The sequence below is a fragment of the Oncorhynchus mykiss genome, chromosome 27 (genome assembly GCF_057628025.1).
Source record: "Oncorhynchus mykiss isolate SJ-2025 chromosome 27, ASM5762802v1, whole genome shotgun sequence".
Taxonomy (NCBI): domain Eukaryota; kingdom Metazoa; phylum Chordata; class Actinopteri; order Salmoniformes; family Salmonidae; genus Oncorhynchus; species Oncorhynchus mykiss.
The window spans coordinates 6275001-6297252 of NC_143048.1; the positions used below are offsets into that span (position 1 = coordinate 6275001).

General features: G+C 45.0%; 1 protein-coding gene across 1 annotated transcript in view; it reads left to right on the forward strand.

The window, feature by feature from the left end:
* grik4 (glutamate ionotropic receptor kainate type subunit 4) overlaps positions 1-22252 on the forward strand; it is a 455986-nt gene that overhangs the window by 426941 nt on the left and 6793 nt on the right. Inside the window, exons 12-16 of the mRNA XM_036965131.2 lie at positions 2574-2681; positions 10535-10738; positions 14105-14218; positions 20685-20794; positions 21723-21896. Of these exons, the coding sequence (XP_036821026.2) occupies positions 2574-2681; positions 10535-10738; positions 14105-14218; positions 20685-20794; positions 21723-21896 (710 nt within the window). The remainder of the gene's footprint in view (positions 1-2573; positions 2682-10534; positions 10739-14104; positions 14219-20684; positions 20795-21722; positions 21897-22252) is intronic.

The window sequence follows — 22252 nt, forward strand, 5'->3', positions numbered from 1 at the left end:
CTGATTATGTTAATAAGCATGTAGAAAGGACTGTCTGGATTTAGCCTTGGAAACGTGTCTTAGTCAAGTGAAGCTCAACGTCTTGAGAAAACAGCAAACCAGCAAGAATATTGTGAATGCATTGTATGCATCTGCTTGATTACACAGTTTTTGTATGATATGAATCAGTATTTCACAGTTGCTTCCAGATGATTCATAATATATTGTGAACAAAAATATAAGCTCAACATGCCACAATTTCGACGATTTTACTGAGTTACAGTTCATATAAGGAAATCAGTCAATTGAAATAAATGAATTAGGCCCTAATCTATAGATTTCACATGACTGGGAATACAGATATGCATCTGTTGGTCGCAGATACCTTGAAAGGTAGGGGTGTGGATCAGAAAACCAGTCAGTATCTGGTGTGACTATCATTTGTGTCATGCAGCACGACACATCTCCTTTGCATAGAGTTGATCAGGCTGTTGATTGTGGCCTGTGGAATGTTGTCCCACTCCTCTTCAATGGCTGTGAGAAGTTGCTGGATATTGGCGGGAACTGTAACACACTGTCGTACACGTCGATCCAAAGCATCCCAAACGTGCTCAATGGGTGACATGTCTGGTGAGCATGCAGGCCGTTTTCAGCTTCCAGGAATTGTGTACAGATCCTTGAGACATGGGGCCGTGAATTATCATGCTGAAACATGAGGTGGTGGCAGCGGATGAAAGGCACGACAATGGGCCTCAGGATGTCGTCATGCTATCTCTGTGCGTTCAAATTGCCATTGATAAAATGCAATTGTGTTTGTTGTCCGTAACTTATTCCTGCTTGTACCATAACCGCACCGCCACCATGGGACACCCTGTTCACAACGTTGACATCAGCAAACTGCTCGCCCACAGACGCCGTACACGCTGGTCTGTTGTGAAGCTGGTTGGCTGCCAAATTCTCTAAAATGACATTTGGAGCCGGCTTATGGTAGAGAAATGAGCATTCAATTCTTTGGCAACAGCTTTGGTGGACATTCCTGCAGTCAGCATGCCAATTGCATGCTCCCTCAAAACTTGAGACATTGTGTCATGTGACATAACTACACATTTTAGAGTGGCCTTTTATTGTCCCCGGCACAAGGTGCACCTGTGTAACGATCATGTCTGTTTAATCAGCTTCTTGATATGCCACACCTGTCAGTTGGATGGAATTATCTTGGCAAAGGAGAAATGCTCACTTACAGAGATGTAAACAAATGTGTGCACAAAATGTAAAGAAATAGGCTTTTTGTGCATATGGAAAATATCTGGGATATATAAACATGGGACCAAGATTTTACATGTTGCGTTCATATTTTTGTTCAGTATACTAGAAAGGATGGGTCTCGTGCATATGGAGGGCATTGTTATCGCACAGCCTTCAAGAAGCAATTTTGAGCACGCAATATGTACTATGTAAGTCACATATGCCATTTAGCAGTCAGCGTCAATGCTTTTCTACAATTATTGTCACTGACAATCCATACTATAAATCAGTATCAAGGAGTTTTGCCATTTAAAGGCCCAGGCTATTATGTGTCAGTCAGTCAAATATAGGTGGTATAATGGTATCTCACTGCTTTGCACCGCGTGACAGTGAAAAGTAATAGCTACATAGTCAAAAAAATCTATTCAGAATGCACATCTTCTCACACCAAATGCACACAAACATGCACGCGCACGCACACGCACACGCACACACACGCACACGCACACACACACACACACACACACACACACACACACACACACACACACACACACACACAGACATACATACAAATAAACACAGCCACTCTACTGCAGCCAGCCACTCACCGGCCAGGGATCGATTGGTAGGGAATGATAAATTAACCAACACCTCAACAAAAGACGTTAAGCAGAGAGCCCAATGAACCATGCTGCTTTGTAATTACCATACCAAATGAAAAATTAGGCATGATGTAGCACCGCCACTGAGTGACATGTGTGTTGGGGTGGGTACAGGCAAGATGGGATGACCATACAAGGCCCTGCTGGAGGTGTGCAAGGAGAAGTGGTGGAGGGGCGCCAGCCGAGCTCTAATGAGGACATTGGCTCGCTTCAGAGAATTGGGTGTAATTGAGCTAAAGAAAACATTCTGTTGTCTCCTGATTGAACACATGCCCCAATGTATTTCTTCAAGGAGCAGCATGTGTCTTTGTCCTTTATCTCGCGCTGCCTTTTCTCTCCCTCTCTCTTTCGCTGTCTCCCCCTCTTAAGGCTGACCTTAAGGCTGACCTTAAGAGGGGGAGACTGGCTTCGGTGACACTGGTTGCAGATCAGAAGAGAGAGGATTGTCTGTTGGGCTAGTTTGATAGGCTGCTTGCTGCCTGGCCCTTTGATGAACTCTCTAACAGTTTTCTTTTTCTCTCTCTCTCGCTTTCTCTCTCTCTCTCTCTCTCTGTGTGTGTGATATATGCGTGTACGTGCGTACACCTGCGTGTGTGTTGGCATGTGCATTGGTGTGTGTGTGTGTGTGTGTGTGTGTGTGTGTGTGTGTGTGTGTGTGTGTGGGTATCTATATCCCCCTGGCAGATTGGCCAGTGGCACTCAGAGCAGGGCCTGTCCATGGAGAGGAAGCTTCCATCAATCAACGTGACAGACACTCTCTTCAACACCACCCTCACCATCACCACTATTCTGGTGAGTGAACCGTCACGGCAACACACTCCCAGTGACACACGTTCTGGACAATCCATTTGGTTTAGAATGGAGAGAGTGGTAGTGGGGTAGTATTCCTCCATACCACACCGTCACACTCAGAATGACATACACAGGACATGCAAGTGTACACTCCACGTTCACAATAGAGAGAGTGGTAGATAATAAAGTATGGTGGCGTAGTACTTCACCGTAGTAAATCACGCCGCCCTGTCACACCGTCACACCGGCACACTCCAAATGACAGGTACTGTATGTGCTGGATCACCCACTTGGTGTAGATATGGAGAGTGGTTGAAAATAAGGTGTAGTGGGGAGGTATTTCTCCATGGCACCTAAAACTGTCCTGTCATTCATAGAGTTGACGTCTCTGCCTTGAGGGCGAAAGGCAGGTAGCCTAGCTGTTAAGACCGTTGGGCCACTAACCGAATCCCCGAGCCGGTAAAAAAAAATCTGTCGAGGTGCCCTTGAGCAAGGCACTTAAACCTAATTGCTCCTGTAAGTCGCTCTGGATAAGAGCATCTGCTGAATGACTACAATGTAAATGTTGATTTGCCCCTCTGACTCTGACTCTTTCATTGATGTAAATACAGTCTCATCCTCTATATACACTCAGGAAGGTGTATTGCTGGTGTGCTTAGCGGGCTGAGTTGTTTAGATACTCTCTGTAAGGCTATACGCTTAGCAATTAAAGATGTCATCCGTATTTGGCAGCAAATTTCCAGCGCATGGAGGAACGAGGCTATTGGTCTGGGGAGTAAATGAAGCTCTTCTCCTTTCCTCCCATTTGCACACCCTGCAGGGAGATCCTCTCTCTTCATTGAGCTAGGCCACGCTGCTTTTCCGCAGGTCACTGAGGACTGTGGGAGTTTTTATGACTGAAAAACACTTGGGTTCAATATAGCCATTTATACAACAGATTCTGATTGGCTGAAACAGTGTTCTAGCTACACTGGGGTTCAATACAGCCATGCTACTACTGGCTAGCCCTGCTAGCGCTTGCAGCAGTGCTGATTGGGTGCGTGCATTATGGTTAGCCAGAGAAATCCAAATTGTTCTCCCTCCCACCACTACTTGATGAATCAAAAGACAAGCCCAAAGTATCTTGTAAGGAGGGCCCAAGTGCCCGCAATGTTATTCGCAATGTCACACTTACTGGTTAAGAATGGAGTAGGAATAAAGTGTGTCTGTGTTAACCAGCGACTTGAGAAAAAGGTCTCATTGAGAATGATTGGGATTCAGGTGGAATGGTTCGGTTGGTTTCACCGACCGTGGGGGCTTCTTTAACAAATGAGAAGCTGTTACAACAGAGGCTGCGAGAGAGAGCGAGAGATTGGGGGGAGAATTGCGGCGGTCCGATCGAGCTGCTACGTGTTAATTTCGCTAGATATAGAGTCGTCCAGGCGAATTTCAAAAGCCACCTCAGGAGCAATTTCGTCGCTATCACAACTCATTCATCACGGCGTGATTGCTGTGTCGTGCTTTAGCTCTACCGGTGGGGGTGGCTGCAGCGCGGAACGGCACCAGGAGGATTCATCCTACACCTGTGGGTCTAACCCCTCCTGCAGATTGTTCCAGGACAGCTCCGCATCACTGTCACTGTGGCCTCTGTGTCTCTGAGAGCTGACATACAGCAAACAACCTCCCCCGCCCCTCTGGGGGAAAAAATGGTCTAATTGATTTTGAGCCTCCACAGATGCCAAACATGACCATGTAATCTCTCTGTTTGTTACCGATGTTTGGTTTTTCCATTCCTTTGGAGGTTAGTGAAAGAAATACATGCCATAGCTCTTCCGCTGTGCCACCAGGAGAAGTGATATTTCTGACCTTCTGATTGCTCTGGGAAGATAATAGAGACTCTGCTCTAAGTTGATTTGTTTTTAAGTCATTTTTGATTGGCTGGCTCAGGCCTCTTTAGGAGGGAGAGTGTCACCTTCAGGCTTCAGACCACAGTCACATGGTCAGTGAAGTGTAGTGTAATCCTAGTGTATGGTTGTTCAGGAGGGTCAGGGTTGATTATTCCCATCATCCTCTCTGCTCAGTCAGTGTGAGCAAAGATGGCCACCTGTCAAGGACTGACCCAAAGCACTGTACCTGATGCAGACCTGAGGTCAAATAGTATTTAAACCTTTAAAGCTGTGGAATCCTTAATCCTGCAAACACCAAACCCCCCCCTCGGAGATGCAATAAAACATCAGCACACAGGTAACTTCCAAAATAATGGAAACAGTTGAGTAAATGAGAGATAAAACATACATTGAAAGCAGGTGCTTCCACACAGGTGTGGTTCCTGAGTTAATTAAGCAATTAACATCCCATCATGCTTAGGGTCATGTATAAAAATGCTGGGCAGGCCATTATTTTGGCTACGTCCCCATAGGATGACAATGCCCCCCAATCCACAGGGGCACGAGTGGTCACTGAACGATTTGGGGCATGGAACACTGACAATACTCAGCTGGACACAACCAGACTACTGGCAATGGAGATGAGATGCTGAGAGATGCTGCATTTCTTCATAGCTTTCATAGAATTGTCTGTGGTATATTACAAAAGGTAACATTGGTGTATGTCGGAGAGAGAGAGAGAGAGAGAGAGAGAGAGAATTGAATTGAATTGAATTGAATTGAATTGAATTGAATTGAATTGAATTGAAGAGAGAGAGTGAGAGAGAGCAAACTGGGACTGACACAAAGTTAAGAAAAGCTTTCACCATGTACAGACTCAGTGAGCATGGCGTTGCTATCGAGAGAGGCCGCCATAGGCAGACCTGGCTCTCAAGAGAAGACAAGCTATGTGCCCACTGCCTACAAAATGAGGTAGAAACTGAATTGCACTTCCTAACCTGCTGCCAAATGTGTGACCATATTAGAGGCATATTTCCCTCAAGATTTGCAACCTGTAGCCACAAGAAAAAGGCAGCCTAGTGGAGCACAAACACCATCGCACTTCAACGATTTGCTTATTGTTACAACACTGTACATAGACAATAGTATATATTATTTTCAAACTCTTGTGAGTGTAACGTTTACTGTTCATTTTTTATTGTTTATTTCCCTTGTAGAGAGAGAGAGAGAGAGAGAAAGACCCCCCCCCCCCCCCCCCACACACACACACACACACATTATTGATTAATGTCTGGGTTTTACTCCCATGATTGATGGGTCAGAGCCAGCTCTTAATTACATTTTTTCTGCAGGTTTTTATTTATTTAACAGGGCGGGTCACCGTTGAGACCAGGGTCTCATTTACAAGGGAGCCCTGTGAACATGAACATACACAATAGAATTTAACACAACATCATGTAAAAATCACAAAAACAATAAACACAACAAGATTAATCAAAACAAACACAACTCTCACATATCACCTCCCTTCGACACCATCTAAACTGTCCGATGGGGACCAGCGAGTCGAACTTCAAGGTGGTCTTCAGGCAATTCCGTGAGCTGGGGGCATAAAAAAAACTAAATGCATTTTTCCCGAACTCAGTGGAGACCAGCAGGACCTCCAGAACCAGCCAATCTCCAATTAATACATGAGCTGAGGTAGTTAACCAGGTCACCAACTGAGGATGTTCTTCCCCACCTCTGTATAGTGTCCTAACAGTGGGATATATTGGGGAGATCAATATAGAAGTACTTTGCCTTTCCTTTCACACTCATCAATCAACAAGTGAGAGCTAGCTGAGAAATTATGGGCCGCATTTAATTCATCCGGAGCTGCCCACTCCTCTCTGTCGCCGGGGGTGTGGAGACCTATTAATTGAATCCAGAAGGTTTGTTTATTCGTTTCCAAGCTTTCTCCCTTGAAACCCCCGCCGTGTAATGTACAACTGGCCCGTGAAATGCTACTCCTTAATAAGCCCTAGTTTGGGAGGGGAAAGGGAAAGCGTCCGTCCGGCAGCAGTGGTTGAGCGCCTCTACCACCAGGCTGCTGTGAGCGATTAAATCATTTGCATTTATATTGTGCTTTCCCGCCTGGCGCCGCATAACCACAGCAGAGGTGTCAACTCGGGGGCAGAAAGGTAACGTGCGTGGCTGTTTAATAAGTTAATGAACGGAGAGGATTTGCATTTATAGAGTGTCACCGTGCTCTGACTCAGGGCCCGAAAGGCCCCTTCGTTCTCTCTGTCTGTGTGTACTCTTCTTCTTTAACATGCAGTCCAGGAGCTCTCCTGCATGCATACATTCAAAGCATTCACCGGTTTCTCCCTCCATCTAATACTGATGAGTACATCCACCGAAATACATTCCGTGACCTCAGATATGATGCGGAGAAGGCTAGGGAAAACCCCATTCTATTACCCCTATTGCTATTCTCTTATCGGTGCAACGCAAAGCGGTGTGTGCACTGTGTGCGAGGTGGGGGTGGAGGACATAGAAGACTAATCAAGTATAAAATAAACTGGTCCGGTAGTACCACAGGTAGAAGAACGGTTGTTGCCATGGCGACAGGGTGGTCGGTGGCGGTGTGATGTGTCCTCCTCTTTGAGGTCTCTTGTTTTCCACTTTGTGTCATAATGGAGGGACGCGCACTTCGTACTGCGAGATGAATCCATCTCCCGGTCACCAGTCAACACAAACGCCACCCCAATAGAAGTATGACAGAGCAATTTCACTGTTTGCCTTATGTTCCATCTATATATTTCTCTATGTCAGACAGTGTGATTTTTCTCTCTCTCGACTTAAGTATAAAGCTCCCTGTTACAGAGGACAGGTTAAAGAGGCTACCTGTTACAAGGCTGACTTCACTCTGTAAAACCGACATGTTGCGAAGGGGACAAGTCCTCTCCAACAATGTCATTAGTAGGCTCCCACATAAAAAAAATACTAGAGTTTACTATAGAATTCGGTAGTGAACTGTGGAATACGATACAGTGAGGGAAAAAAGGATTTGATCCCCTGCTGATTTTGTACGTTTGCCCACTGACAAAGAAATGATCAGTCTATAATTTTAATGGTAGGTTTATTTGAACAGTGAGAGCTAGAATAACAACAGAAAAATCCAGAAAAATGCATGTCAAAAATGTTATAAATTGATCCCTCAATCATGTGTAGTACTTAGTATAGAATGTTGTAGGATACTGTAGAATACCAGTATTATCCACAAAAAATGTCAGCAAAAACACTGCAGTCCGCAAGAACACAACTTTTTTTTTTTTACTATAGTAAATATTACAGTATTTCATTTGCATATATCCTGCCCATTCCCCTCCACCATATCCAATTTTTGCCACCTGTAAGACACCTACATATATATTGTGTTCCCTACAGGTTATAGAAAAGAGCAGACACTCTGAACTATCTGTTCAGACCCAAGTCCTACCTACCTACAGGTTAGAGAAAATGTACTCTTTCAGCATTTCTCCAGTAGGTTTCCTCAACACTTTACTAAAAACTACAGTAATGTCTACAAAAAACTACAGTAAATTATACAGTATACTTTACTACAGTCTGCAAAGACACTACAGTAAATACTACAGTCTGCAAAAACACTACAGTAAATCCTAACCTAGACTAGTCTGCAAAAACACGACAGTAAATACTACAGTCTGCAAAAACACTACAGTAAATACTACAGTCTGCAAAAACACTACAGTAAATACTACAGTCTGCAAAAACACTACAGTAAATCCTAACCTAGACTAGTCTGCAAAAACACGACAGTAAATACTACAATCTGCAAAAACACTACAGTAAATACTACAGTCTGCAAAAACACTACAGTAAATACTACAGTCTGCAAAAACACTACAGTAAATCCTAACCTAGACTAGTCTGCAAAAACACGATAGTAAATACTACAATCTGCAAAAACACTACAGTAAATACTACAGTCTGCAAAAACACTACAGTAAATACTACAATCTGCAAAAACACTACAGTAAATCCTAACCTAGACTAGTCTGCAAAAACACGACAGTAAATACTACAATCTGCAAAAACACGACAGTAAATACTACAGTCTGCAAAAACACTACAGTAAATACTACAATCTGCAAAAACACTACAGTAAATACTACAGTCTGCAAAAACACTACAGTAAATCCTAACCTAGACTACAGTCTGCAAAAACACTACAGTAAATACTACAGTCTGCAAAAACACTACAGTAAATACTACAGTCTGCAAAAACACTACAGTAAATCCTAACCTAGACTACAGTCTGCAAAAACACGACAGTAAATACTACAGTCTGCAAAAACACTACAGTAAATCCTAACCTAGACTACAGTCTGCAAAAACACGACAGTAAATACTACAGTCTGCAAAAACACTACAGTAAATCCTACCCTAGACTAGTCTGCAAAAACACTACAGTAAATCCTACCCTAGACTAGTCTGCAAAAACACGACAGTAAATACTACAGTCTGCAAAAACACTACAGTAAATACTACAATCTGCAAAAACACTACAGTAAATCCTACCCTAGACTAGTCTGCAAAAACACTACAGTAAATCCTACCCTAGACTAGTCTGCAAAAACACGACAGTAAATACTACAATCTGCAAAAACACTACAGTAAATCCTACCCTAGACTAGTCTGCAAAAACACTACAGTAAATACTACAGTCTGCAAAAACACGACAGTAAATACTACAATATGCAAAAACACTACAGTAAATCCTACCCTAGACTAGTCTGCAAAAACACTACAGTAAATACTACAGTCTGCAAAAACACGACAGTAAATACTACAATCTGCAAAAACACTACAGTAAATCCTACCCTAGACTAGTCTGCAAAAACACTACAGTACATTCTACAGTCTGCAAAAACACTACAGTAAATACTACAATCTGCAAAAACACTACAGTAAATCCTAACCTAGACTACAGTCTGCAAAAACACGACAGTAAATACTACAGTCTGCAAAAACACGACAGTAAATACTACAATATGCAAAAACACTACAGTAAATCCTACCCTAGACTAGTCTGCAAAAACACTACAGTAAATACTATAGTATATACTATTATTTTTTACTACAGTATTTATACTATAGTAAACTGTAAATACTACAGTATACTACAGTAAATACTACATTATTCACTGTAGTGTTTTTGTGGAAACACTACAGTGAATACTACAGTAAAGTCTGCGAAAATCCTACAGTGAATACTATAGTATTCCTACCATAGTATACACTATAGTATTTTTCCATGTGGGCTGCAGCTGTCAAGATTTGATGCACGCTTTATTAAACCATTCTCCCAAAAAAGTAAGCACATTTAGTCTTTTAACTAGGGTGGCTGGCGTAAAATGTGGATCCCTGATTGGTTGATGAATCTCTCTTAACCCCCCAAATTGAAATCGTTGAGCTGCTTGCTCAACCTTATGAAAAAGCAGATCATAAATTATGAACAAACTTTAAGAAAGAGTGAGTTAGTCAAAAACAGGGTTGTAAAACAGTCGGCAGAGGTGCCAGACAGGACAGTGGTAGGTGTCCGAGTGCTTTTGTTCCCCCCCCCCCCCCCCCTGCCAAGTACGGTGGCAAAATGAATTGATGCCCCTGAACAAGGCAGTTAACTCACTGTTCCTAGGCCGTCATTGTAAATAAGAATTTGTTCTTAACTGACTTGCCTAGTTAAATAAAGGTTAATAAAAAAAGAGAAGTTGTCAAGACTGAGATGATGTTATGCTATGCTACACTAGATTAGGCTATACTATATGCTATGTTAATTTTTGCGAACTCGTGGGGCTGCCCCAACCGGGACTCGGGTCCACCTTAAACATTACGTTATGTCCGAGGTTGCTAGGTATTGTGTTAAGGTCGCCACATTGTCATGGCGTTCTACATGTGCTTTGCTACATCTGTGTCCCTTTGCAGGAGAACCCTTACGTGATGCTGCGACCGAACCACCAGGAGATGGAAGGGAACGAGCGCTATGAGGGATTCTGTGTGGACATGCTGAAGGAGCTGGCGGACATCTTGAAGTTCAAGTACTGCATCAATCTGGTGGGGGACGGGGTGTACGGGGTATCGGGGACCAACGGTACCTGGACGGGCATGGTGGGAGAGCTCATCTCCAGGGTAAGAGCAGCAGCTTCCTATAGTCAACCTTATTAATAGGGCCAGGAGTTTTTCCCGACCACATGACTTGATCAGGAAAACTCTGGGCCCTACCATCACCATCCATATCCCTACCAATTACCCCCCTCTACCACTTCACAGCATAATGCCACTCGGACTATAGACCAATTCATCAAAACTCAATCAAATGTTATTCATGTCGCCTTTTTAACAACAACGCGTCACAAAGTGCTTTATACTAATCAGGACTGTTTACAGCCAGATCACCCCTAACAAATCCCTTCACACAATGATAGTGATACAACTGATACCCTCTGGAGAGTTTGTCGTCACGGAAATGTGTACACAACCATTGTGTTCTCTGGCTCCACAATGCTTGTGTACGTCTTTTTTTGGCGGGATGGCTCTCCGTTGTATTACAACCGCTATGCCAAATGCGTTGCATCAGTTGTACAACTTTAGTGTGTACGGGGGTGTTATGTGTGCAGACACACTGTGTCTCCGTGGACTCCAGGGTCAAATGATTCCATCTGATACGTGATAGGCTGAGTGTCTCGTAGTGAAACATGTCCCCAGTGATCCAGAAAAGTAGTGCCCAAAGCTATTGATTGATGTTTTCACATTCAGAGCATTCTACAGTAAGGGGATGTAACCATGCAGAGATGTGATGAGGAGGAGAAAGAGGAGAAAGAGGAGAACAGGAGAAGTAGTAGGAGTAGCGTAGTGGAGGAGGAGGAGGAGGAGGAGGAGGAGGAGGAGGAGGAGGAGGAGGAGGAGAACAAGGGTGTCGCGGAGGAGCAGGACGAGGACGGCTGTTAATTAGTCCAGATGATGCCCGATCCGGACGACACAGAGTCTTGAGTGGCGCCGCCCCAAATGGCACCCTACTCCCTTTGTCGTGCACTACTTTTGACCAGGGCTCGGGTCATATAGGGGGCCACTTGGGACTCGGCCGTGGCTGTGTTCCGTTCACCCTTCCCACTCGGGCACAGCTCATCTTGTCCTAATGAATCTCCATTAGCCCCAGCCACCCTTGAGCGGACACACACAGCACAGAAAAGGGCCCAGCGAACCAGCAGCTGGTGATGCAAAGCCATTAAGGAAATAAAGAAAGGATTGCCTACTCTTATTATTCTATCAATTTGTCCCCCTGCAAGTTGTTTCTGGTTTGGTGACCTTGAGGAGGTCTCCACTCTGTCTAATTGCGCCTCACACGATACTGCTACGGAGTGCCGGAGTACCGAGGAACGTCGGAGAGGGTGAAGGTCGAGGGGAGACAGAGCGGGAAGGTGTGGGATCACTGGGTCCCTGCCTCTGAGCTCCACTCTCGGGGAAGACCTTCAAAACGGAAAGGACAATCGAGGAGAAGAATAGAGAAGAGGAGAGGGAGGAAGAGAGGGGGAGAGAAGAGAGGTTGTACTGTAGCTAGCCTATGGTGGCTGACAGGGGTAACACAGAAAAGTAGAGCGAACGCTGAGAGAAGAGAATGTATGGCCCGGCTTTCCACAAGCTTCCTATGCAAGGCTACAGTCTGCTAGCTGGGGACGGGGGCTTTACTTTAAGCAGCCATAGAGATGGAGACAAAGCCCTAGCGGGAAGATGAAATGCCACGTACAGTGGGGAACCTCTAACTCAATGCATTATTCAGCAGCTGTAGGGACGGCTTATATTTTTTTTCCTATCTCTCTTTTTTTTTCTGGGGCACAATCTTATGATTGAGCGAAAGTGGAAACAAGTGTGGTGGCATGGGGAAAGAATACAACGATGCATTATTTAAAAGCTGACTTTATACAGTTTGTTTTCTCTATCTCTCTCTCTTTCTCCCCCCAGAATACTTTGAATAGCTGTTAGAGTCCAGTAATCAATATTAATATTCAATAGGTGCATCAATATTTCAGCAGCCGCTACGGTTCCATGTTCCTTTTTCAGAGGAGGAGGGACTTCTTTCTTTTGTTGATTTTTTTGTTGCCTTTTTGTTGTTGCATCGGGGCTTGCTGGGGGTTGGCTAAATGCCTGGGTTTGCTTGTGCATTCAGTGTTGTTGTCAGTGAAAACACTGTCAAACAACCACTGAAAAGCCTCCCAGACCTTGTTCACCACTGTGTTAGAACATGGAGCTCTGTTTTCGCTGTTCAAGTTATTCTGGACAGGACTGGTCAACTCCTTCAGGGGCGTGTACTCAAACAGACTGAAGCTGAAGCCCCCTCTCTGTTCTCAACTGCTGCTTTCAGATCAAGGCAAAGGCATGATGATAGGCAGAGTCCCTCATAGGACCAATGAAAGGTGTATGATACCCACTTGACAAGGTACATTACAACATAACAAGACCCCTACAGCTATACTACTGTCTATACTGTGTCTCAAACAAAGTACATTTTCTTGATTGGTCCATATTTGTTTGCTAGTTCATTTATTTTGTGTGTCAAGGTGCACTGTGACCATAATGGCATGGCCCTAACTGATGATGAGTGAGAGCAAAATATTTCCACAGATTCTTTTGGACAGAGCTTTCTAGCCAAGTTAACAGGGGCCACACTCACTTGGTCCGACAATCAGAAAAGGGGCTGATGGGTAAAAAAAAATAGGGTCATGAATGCTGATGGCCAGATCCAGCACTGTAGGCAGGCAGGCTCTCCTCTCATTTAGAGTTGAGCTCTGACAATCCTCTTATTTTCCAACTGCAAAAGACAAAGAGCAGCATAGGGTTGCACTGGGTCCCAGGAGAGATGAAAATCCCTTGCAGATGCACTTTGTAGCGTCGGATGATTAGTGGGATTGAGCAGCCACCGCCACAGCCCTACCATGCCCAGTAGCACTGACTGACCGGCTGGCTGGCTGGCTGGCTGACTCGGCCTGGCTGGCTGACTGGCTGCTGTGTCAAGTGATTTGTCACAACAATCTGCCCTTCGCCTGCTCGCAAAAACATTGCACTCTGTGTGTCTCAAATAGCACACATTGTTACCAAAGCCCTATGTGTCCTGCTCAGAAGCAGTGCACTACACAGTAAACAGGGTGTCATTTGGGACGCAGGCCCTCCCCTTTGTTCTGCACTCAGTTCTCCCTGGTGTCCTGCGTGAGTCAGGTCTTGGACACAAAGCCAGTGGTGGATTATGCTACATACTGCTGGCAGACTATGCATCACGGACAACAATGGCAGCACAGTAGGTGTGGAATTACACTAGTCGCCTACTTACTACTTAGTTTCCATGCATTTCCACCACCACAACCCAACTTTTGCTACTGTAGCTTTACCTATCTGTGCATATCTGAATGGTTGGTGCGGTGTGTGTGTGTGTGTGTGTGTGTGTGTGTGTCTGTGTGTGTGTCTGTGTGTGTGTCTGTGTGTGGGTGCGTGCGTGTCTTCCAGAAAGCGGACCTAGCCGTAGCGGGGCTCACCATCACCGCGGAGAGGGAGAAGGTCATCGATTTCTCCAAGCCTTTTATGACCCTGGGAATCAGCATCATGTACCGTGTGCACTTGGTAAGACTAACTCTGACCTCTCCCACCCCTACAAACAACCTGGCTGACCCCTGACCCCTACAAACAGCTTGCGCCGACCCCACACCCCAGGCACCACGGGAGTCAGTGGACCATGGCTAATGACCTAGCGGCCAATCCTCAGCCTCGGTCTGGGAGACGGGTTCAGCCCCTCTCCTCCTCTCACTACATCCCTCTCCTCTCTCTACCTCCGCCAGAGGAACAGATGGTGTGAATCGACCTTTCATTCCCAATCTCACTTCTCCTCTGATTTTGAATGGGATCTAATTCGCACCAATAACAGCCCTGAGCCCTGCGTATAGAACAAGACCCAGGCAACAGTTGTGGAAATCCAATACGTCTGTTTCTATGTTTTAACACCAGCCAACCATTAATCAAAGCCCTTCCCCCAATATCCAAGGTGACACGCTGGTATCTCCTCTGGCCACCGGCCGGATGGAGCCGCTTCGGACCGAGCGGTGGTGTGTAAAAACATTAATATGGCGTCCCAGTAGGGCATTTACTCACAGCCGCCCCTGTCCCCCCATCTGCGTCCCTCCCCTTTTCCAAGGTGCTAATAGGTGTAGCTGCCAGGAGAGAGGCTCCATTGGGCCAACAGTTGGTCAAATGAATCGATAGCAGCAGGTGCACAGTAAGTGGGCTGCCGTATCACCTCTGCGGCGGGCTGCTGCTACTGCTGACGTGTTGGAACATGCTCCGTCGGCGTGTTCCTGCGAGCTGACGCGGCGTGGAGGAGGAGAGGGGAAGCCCACACAAACTGCAGTGCAAGATTGACACACACACACACACACACACACACTCCTACTGCCCTAACAATGCAGGTGCAGACAGACAGAGAGGGGGAAGGATAGAGGGATGAAGACCATGCGTAAGGTAACTGGCAGAGAGAGATGTGGAGCCTCCACTGCTTAAGATCAGGAGTGACGGGCGGAAGAGACTAACTACAAAGTGTGAGGGTCTGCTGCACTGATCTCTCTCTGTCTCTCTGTCTATCTGTCTGTCTGGAGTCTTTACACAGTACCTGTCCCTGGTGTCTCCTTCTTCTTCTCTCTTCATCTCTCTACCCAGGACTCCCCCCCTCCCAGCGCCCCTTGGCAATCTCTTAGGTCTCACACAGAGCTACAAGGCTCCAGCTCCACCATTCAATATTAGAATTTCTGTGACTGCAATTGTTTAGGTTTAATCCACTAGCTATTGATCTCTGACGCAGTGATTTCTACAAGGGACCCTGCTGCTTATTTCAGACTATGATTGAAATTCTCAGCCTGATCAATAACAATGGAAAATGGAGTAAAATAGAGAAGCCTGTTGATTTTTAATGACCTGCTGCATGGTCGTAGAATAGGCTTGCTACCAGGGCCGAATTACCGAACAGGCGTACAGGGTATGTGCCCCTGGAAGTAGATGCACTGGGGCCCCGAATGCGTTAGTCTGGCCCTGCCTACTACAGTTTAATTTATTTCTGTCCATGGTGCACCCCAATAGCGTGTGTCTTTGTGTGTGTGTGTGTCTGTGTGTCTGTGTGTGTGTCTGTGTGTGTGTGTGTGTGTGTGTGTGTGTGTGTGTGTGTGTGTGTCTGTGTGTGTGTGTGTGTGTGTGTGCTCTTAATCTCCTTTTGATCATCTTGATTAACTGGTTTGTTTTATAAAGTGTTTTGGGAGAGCGCGACAGTCACTCTTTTGATTAACTTACGTCCTTCCTCTCTCCATCTCGGAGTATACTCCGAGGCTTTACCACTCCCCCGATCTGTCCACTTGTTTCATCAAACCCCCTTTCTCATCATCCCCCACTTCTATGTTCTGAGGACATCTTTCCACCAATCCCTCCCACCTAGTAGTAGTAGTAGTAAAGACAGACAGAGAGAGAATGGAGAAGAGAAAGAGAGACTATTGAGGCTGCATATGGATATTAAAAACCTAATTAGACCCACAAGTTCATTAGGGGTTGGTAGAGAGGGGAACGGTGTCACATTCACGAGCTGCCTTGTAGGAGTGTTGCACTGGGATCCTGATTGAGTGTTCCTGCCCTCCTCCAACCTCGCCCCAACCTCCACCTTCCCCACTACCCTCTCCTGCGGGAGAGAGCACTGAGGGAATCTGGTACAGCGCAAATCAGCAGCCCCCCCCTGACCTTTAACCACGTAAACAGAACTCCTCCGCCTCCGTGTTCACGGAGACCATAATAGCAGGGATGCGAGTGGCGGGCCACGAATAGGGACGCATCTCTTAAGGTGGCCGGCGTTTGAAAAAAGACGTGCTGCTCTCCTTCACTCTGTGTGTTTCTGTAGTGCAGTCCCGCCTCCCTCCTAGGTTGAATACGTGGGGAATGACAATAAAGGGCGGGAAGAGGGATATGATATGCTGATGAAATCCTTGAACTCACTAAAGGTATAGACCGTACAGTATGAAGATAGAAATAGCTTCTCCAATAGAAATCCCCTAGGCAATGCCATGGCGACGTTGGCTAGCTGAACTCATGCACAGGAACACGTCATCGGGTCTAGCGGTCGTCTCGTTCCGACCTGCGCATGTGCAGACAGTCAAATCGAAGGCAGCCTTTTGATAAAAAAAGTTGTTTTTGACAAAAAATGAAAACCTGCTTGTCACTTTCACGAGGTCGGAGTAATAACAAGTTCAACCACTTAAGACAATGGCTCGAATCCAGTTTGTGCTAAGGAAGAAGTTTCCACTTCTCTCTCATTGACTTCTCAAACCCCAGCCTGGTCTGCTTGGCAAGCGTTCCCGGGAAGTCTCGTGATGTTGCGCCTCTGGGTTTAGAAACTCGGTGCTAAAGTTCTTATATCCCGCCACTTAACACAAAGCAGAGCCTATGGGGAGAGGGGTTTGTATAACGCTTCATTTCCGATTGTTTTGGATTGGCTTGTAAAATCAGCATGGGCAATGAGGCAGTTGTCACAACCGGTGCCTCCCGTCTCCTCTCTTCCTCTCCCCCGGTTCTCCATTTGATGGAATGATGATTATTATTGCACTCTGTAAAGCCCATGTCCAACAAAGACCTTCCTATCTAGTCAGAGTGCCATACATGCCCGGAGACAGTCACGAGTACAGTCTTTATTTATGTACCTGTTGTACAGTGCAGAGCCCATGGTCGAATGGTAACGGTCCTGACTTTTGGCACAAGATCCGGGAGACCAGGGTTCAATTCCCGCTTTCCCGCAATGTCTAAATTGTAAAAGAAAGAGCCATTACATGTTATAAACTGTATAATGAGTCATAGGTGCGTATTTGTACATAACAAGTTATAATCCATTATACCTGCAGGCTTCAAGTAAAGTGTTACCCCCAAAAAAATGACCTGTTGTGATCGTAGCTGCCTTCGCCCACCTTGACTACAGATCAGTGCAGATGACTGGCACCTCAAAGGGCTTCCTGACAGGCTGAGGGGGCTCTCTCTCCTATTTGAGAAGAAACAAACGTACCATCACAGCTTGCCATCCCTACCTACCTCCCTCCCTCCATCGCCCAGTACACAAACACACACAGAATAACATTTTACCAACTTAACCCTTTAACTGGCACATCAAGAAATAAATATCATAAAAAGTATTGTTCTGCAAAATATGTGTATATAGCCTCAATATAGGCTATTTATGGATAATTTTTGTTTGCATGACATAAACTTTGATAAATAATGCATCGCAAACATCTCACCCAGCCGGTTGAGTTGCCCAATGAGAGTAAATACATTTTGTTTTGGAATTTGCATATACTTTTTAATTTAAATTATATCTGCTTCATTTACTTATAATGGAAGATAGGCCTAGGTAAATGAGGAATGATATCAAATAAGAATGAAGTGTGATACATTTGTGTGTCATAATATGAATATTCAAATGCATGTAAATTAATGTGCTGGCAGTAAATAATTATATGGATTTGAAAGGATTGTTATATTTGCACTGACAAAGAAATATCAGAACAATATTTCTCTATTGTCCAGTATCACTAACTTTGACTTAATAGCATTCCTTTAATGGGCAACTCAACCACCTTATAGAGCATACTTTTCAAGAGTTCTTATAATTGTAAACATATTTGTAATTGAATCATTCTTAAATGGTGGTTTAATGGCCCACAACATTTTACAACCTTCTAATTTCCCATTTTATACATAAATTAGTACAAAAAAATGTGTAGTACATGAGGTTTTCAGCCATCTTTAAATGGGTGTTAAAATGAAAACCACATGATCATTTTACTAAATGTCATTGGTTGAGATGATAAAATATGCCAAACAAAATTCACATGTTTAATTTCATTTCAAATTGGTTGTCAAAATCGGCTCCAACGCCCAGTTTTAACAGTGCTGTGCTGAGATGTCTGGGGGGGCCACAGGTGAATGAGCTACTGTTGAATACAGGACAAGAGTAAATGCTCAAGTGGCTTTACACAAGCAAATAGAATGGTTGGCTGAGCCATACTTGATAGAAATGCCTAGAGAATACAAACATACGACTGTAACACTTTCAAGGTCTAACCTAAAAAAAATACAGTTTGGCCACACAGACCTTCCCTTTGTCAGTCCATTTCACTCTGCACATGCATTTTCTGATTCTCCTAGGCAACTGTTTACATTACATCAGGTGTGTCTACGTTGTTGTTCTATGTGCCGCCGTTACTTCCTGAAAGTTGAGCTCACTTCATAGTGTCATTGTGCGGTATGTCTCTCTCCCCCTCCATCCATCCCTCTCTTTCTATTTCTCTCTCTCTCTCTCCCTCTCTCTCCCTCTCTCTCTCCCCTCCATCCATCCATCCCTCTCTTTCTATTTCTCTCTCTCTCCCGCTCTCTCTCTCTCTCCCTCTCCCTCTCTCTCTCTCTCTCTCTCTCTCTCTCTCTCTCTCTGATCTTTCCCATCTGCTAGTGTTGTGCTTGTCTCCTCAACAGCTCTGCCCTTCCTTAATGGTCCCTTAGTGGAAACTAAACAGGAGATTAAATAGAGTAGCTCTGTAAACAAAATGCTCGCTTCACTTGGCACCAGATTGGATGACCACGAGACGCCTCGTGTCAGCACAACCTTCACCCAGTTACGTTTCGCCGATATGTTCTCGCAGGAGTTGCCACTGCATTGCACCGTTATTGGCATGACCTTTTAATGTACGCCCTTGCCTTTGTAACCGAGGTGGTTTGGAATGTCTTTAACTCAGTGGGCTAAGACAGTCTTGTGGCATGCAGGAGACCCGGGTTTGAACCCTGCGGTCACATCCTCAAAAAAGATACACACACACACACACACTACCCTTTCTCGTTTCAAGACTCTCTCCGGCACTAGAATGGCCTCTGACTAGTTTGAGTGCCGTTACAGAGTCCCCCTAACAGAGAGTACGGTGACGCTGGTACCATAAATGGATCATTTTCACCGGGCAAGCCTCCATCAGCCGGTAGCACCAGGCTCCTCAGACAGTCCTAATTCTTTCTACTGTAATTAGAAATCTCCAGCTCCACTCCTTTGTTTCTCAATTACACTAATACAGGAGTGATTACAGACACATTAATGAATATCCGACCTCAGCCTAATTATGGATTAATTCATCATTAACATTTTTAGATGCCCTTAAATCCTTTCCCCCCGCAATATATATATATATATATATATATATATATATATATATATATATATATATATATATATATATATATATTTTTTTTTTGGGGGGGGGGGCGTTTGCATTGCATGCATGTTGTATTGCTTATTATCAAGGGGATTGTCGTCTTGGTGAATTGATGGTACATGTTACATTTACTGTAAGTGGTCAAACAGCTTATTGTAAGAGTAGACCTATTCTTATGACATATTCTTAAGAATACACAGTGAGGCCACATTTGATGTCAGATAGCTGTGCTGTTGCCCCTAACAACACCACGTCCGTCCTTACAGTTCTTGTCTTTGATGGACTGTACTGGTTTGGGTTTCTCCATGTCCATTGAAGATAATGTAATTGCCCCTAGCTGGTGCACTGGCCTTCTGCAGTCACTTTCAACCATGCATTTTCCAGAGCTCTATTTCAGATGTAATTGGTTTGTTTCATTTTGTGGACAATGGCAATCGGTGCTAAATAATGAAGCAATATGAATGAACCCCATGTACTACCATTACTACGAACCCCATTACTATGACTGGAGACAGTCATAGTAAACACAGGAACGTTCAGTCGCAGGGATAAAGCTGTAGCAGATGTACTGGCTTAGGGTGTATCTGTGTGTATGTAATGTAGCTAACCACCTTTCTCTCTCTCTCTCTCTCTCTCCCTCTTTCCCTCTCTCTGTGTGTGTGTGTGTGTGTGTGTGTGTGTGTATGTGTGTGTGTATGTGTGTGTGTGCGTGTGCGTGTGCGTGTGCGTGTGCGTGTGCGTGTGCGTGCGTGTGTGTGTGTGTGTGTGTGTGTGTGTGTGTGTGTGTGTGTGTGTGTGTGTGTGTGTGTGTGTTGTAGGGCCGCAGACCTGGCTATTTCTCCTTCCTAGACCCTTTCTCCCCTGGGGTGTGGCTCTTCATGCTGCTAGCCTACCTGGCAGTCAGCTGTGTGCTCTTTCTGGTTGCCAGGTGAGTCCTCCAACTCCTCTCAGCTCCACATTGACATCTACTGGTGCTTTGCAGGAACTGACATGTCATATGCACTACAACGACAGTACACACGTGTTGTGTCTCAATAATCTCTCCTTTTCCCGAAGGAGTGGTGACTGGTATTTGTAAATTCCCTATAGGTCATGGAGTCGTGAACGAGTGCACACTTCAATAGGAAGGAGAGATGATTTAGTAGCAGGCAGCAACCCCTTGATATAATCTTGTACGTATTTATTGTGTAAAAAAGTGATTTTATTTTGGTGAGGTGAAAAAACGGGGTGGGGGGACACCTTTGTCATTTTGAAAGGTGATGATTTTGAAAGTTGATGCAAGTGGAACCATCTTGATGAAATGTTGATGTCATGTGCCTGAAAGAAAAATCGGGTACATTTAAAAAGCAACAATACAAGAAGACAACCTACCCCTGAGCAGTGACGACGACAACAACTGGAACGAGACATTCTGAGAGGAGGGGTTGCCAAAGGTGTGCTGACCTCACGGTCCAAGTGATTTGATTCGTTGGAAGTCCATTGTTCTTTACTCATTTGTATGTTGAATGATCTATATACAGTGTGTTACACTCTGTGTTAAGTATTACCCTGGGAGATTTGCCCGAGTAGTCAAAGCATGCATTTTTTTAGAACTTGTATCATTCTACAAACACGATAATATACCGGAAGCTGTCATGGCAGCTCAATCTTCTGCTCCATACAGCATGTTTAGTAGCTTATTAGAGTGCTCTCACTCACAGCAGACAGCAGCAGGTGTATGGGAGTGTACCTCAGCTGACCCATGGGGACTGAAAAACACCTCACACCACCTCATTGGGACTCAAGGTGACTTTGTTACTCTGTTTAAGTTGTTGTATTTCTCTCACTTGTGTGCGTGTGCCTGCGTGTCTGTTTAGACTCACCCCCTACGAGTGGTACAATCCCCACCCCTGCCTGAAGGGGCGCTGTAACCTCCTCATCAACCAATACTCGCTAGGCAACAGCTTCTGGTTCCCCGTGGGGGGGTTCATGCAGCAGGGGTCCACCATCGCCCCCCGCGCCCTCTCCACGCGCTGCGTCAGTGGAGTATGGTGAGTACAAATGCATTTTTTTCTCACATGGTCCTTTCCAGCAGAGTTCCAGCAACGACGGTGGATGCGTAACCAGGCCCATCCAGCACACCTTTGGCTTAGCACAGCTTGGTTTGGCGCAGTAGTGTGAAAACGGTAATAGTGTACTTGATAAATCATACCGCTTGACTTAGACACCTTGGCTTTGCACATCTGTCCCGATGCACACCTGAACCGTAATGTTGCTCAGCTATGTCATTTCCACCATGGTTCCAGCCACTGTGGTGGATGGTTAACCAGACAGGCTAGCGCAGGTAAGCTCAGCTCGGGTTGAGTAGCGTGATGTGGGAAAATGTTACTTTGAAGTTCCTGAAGCT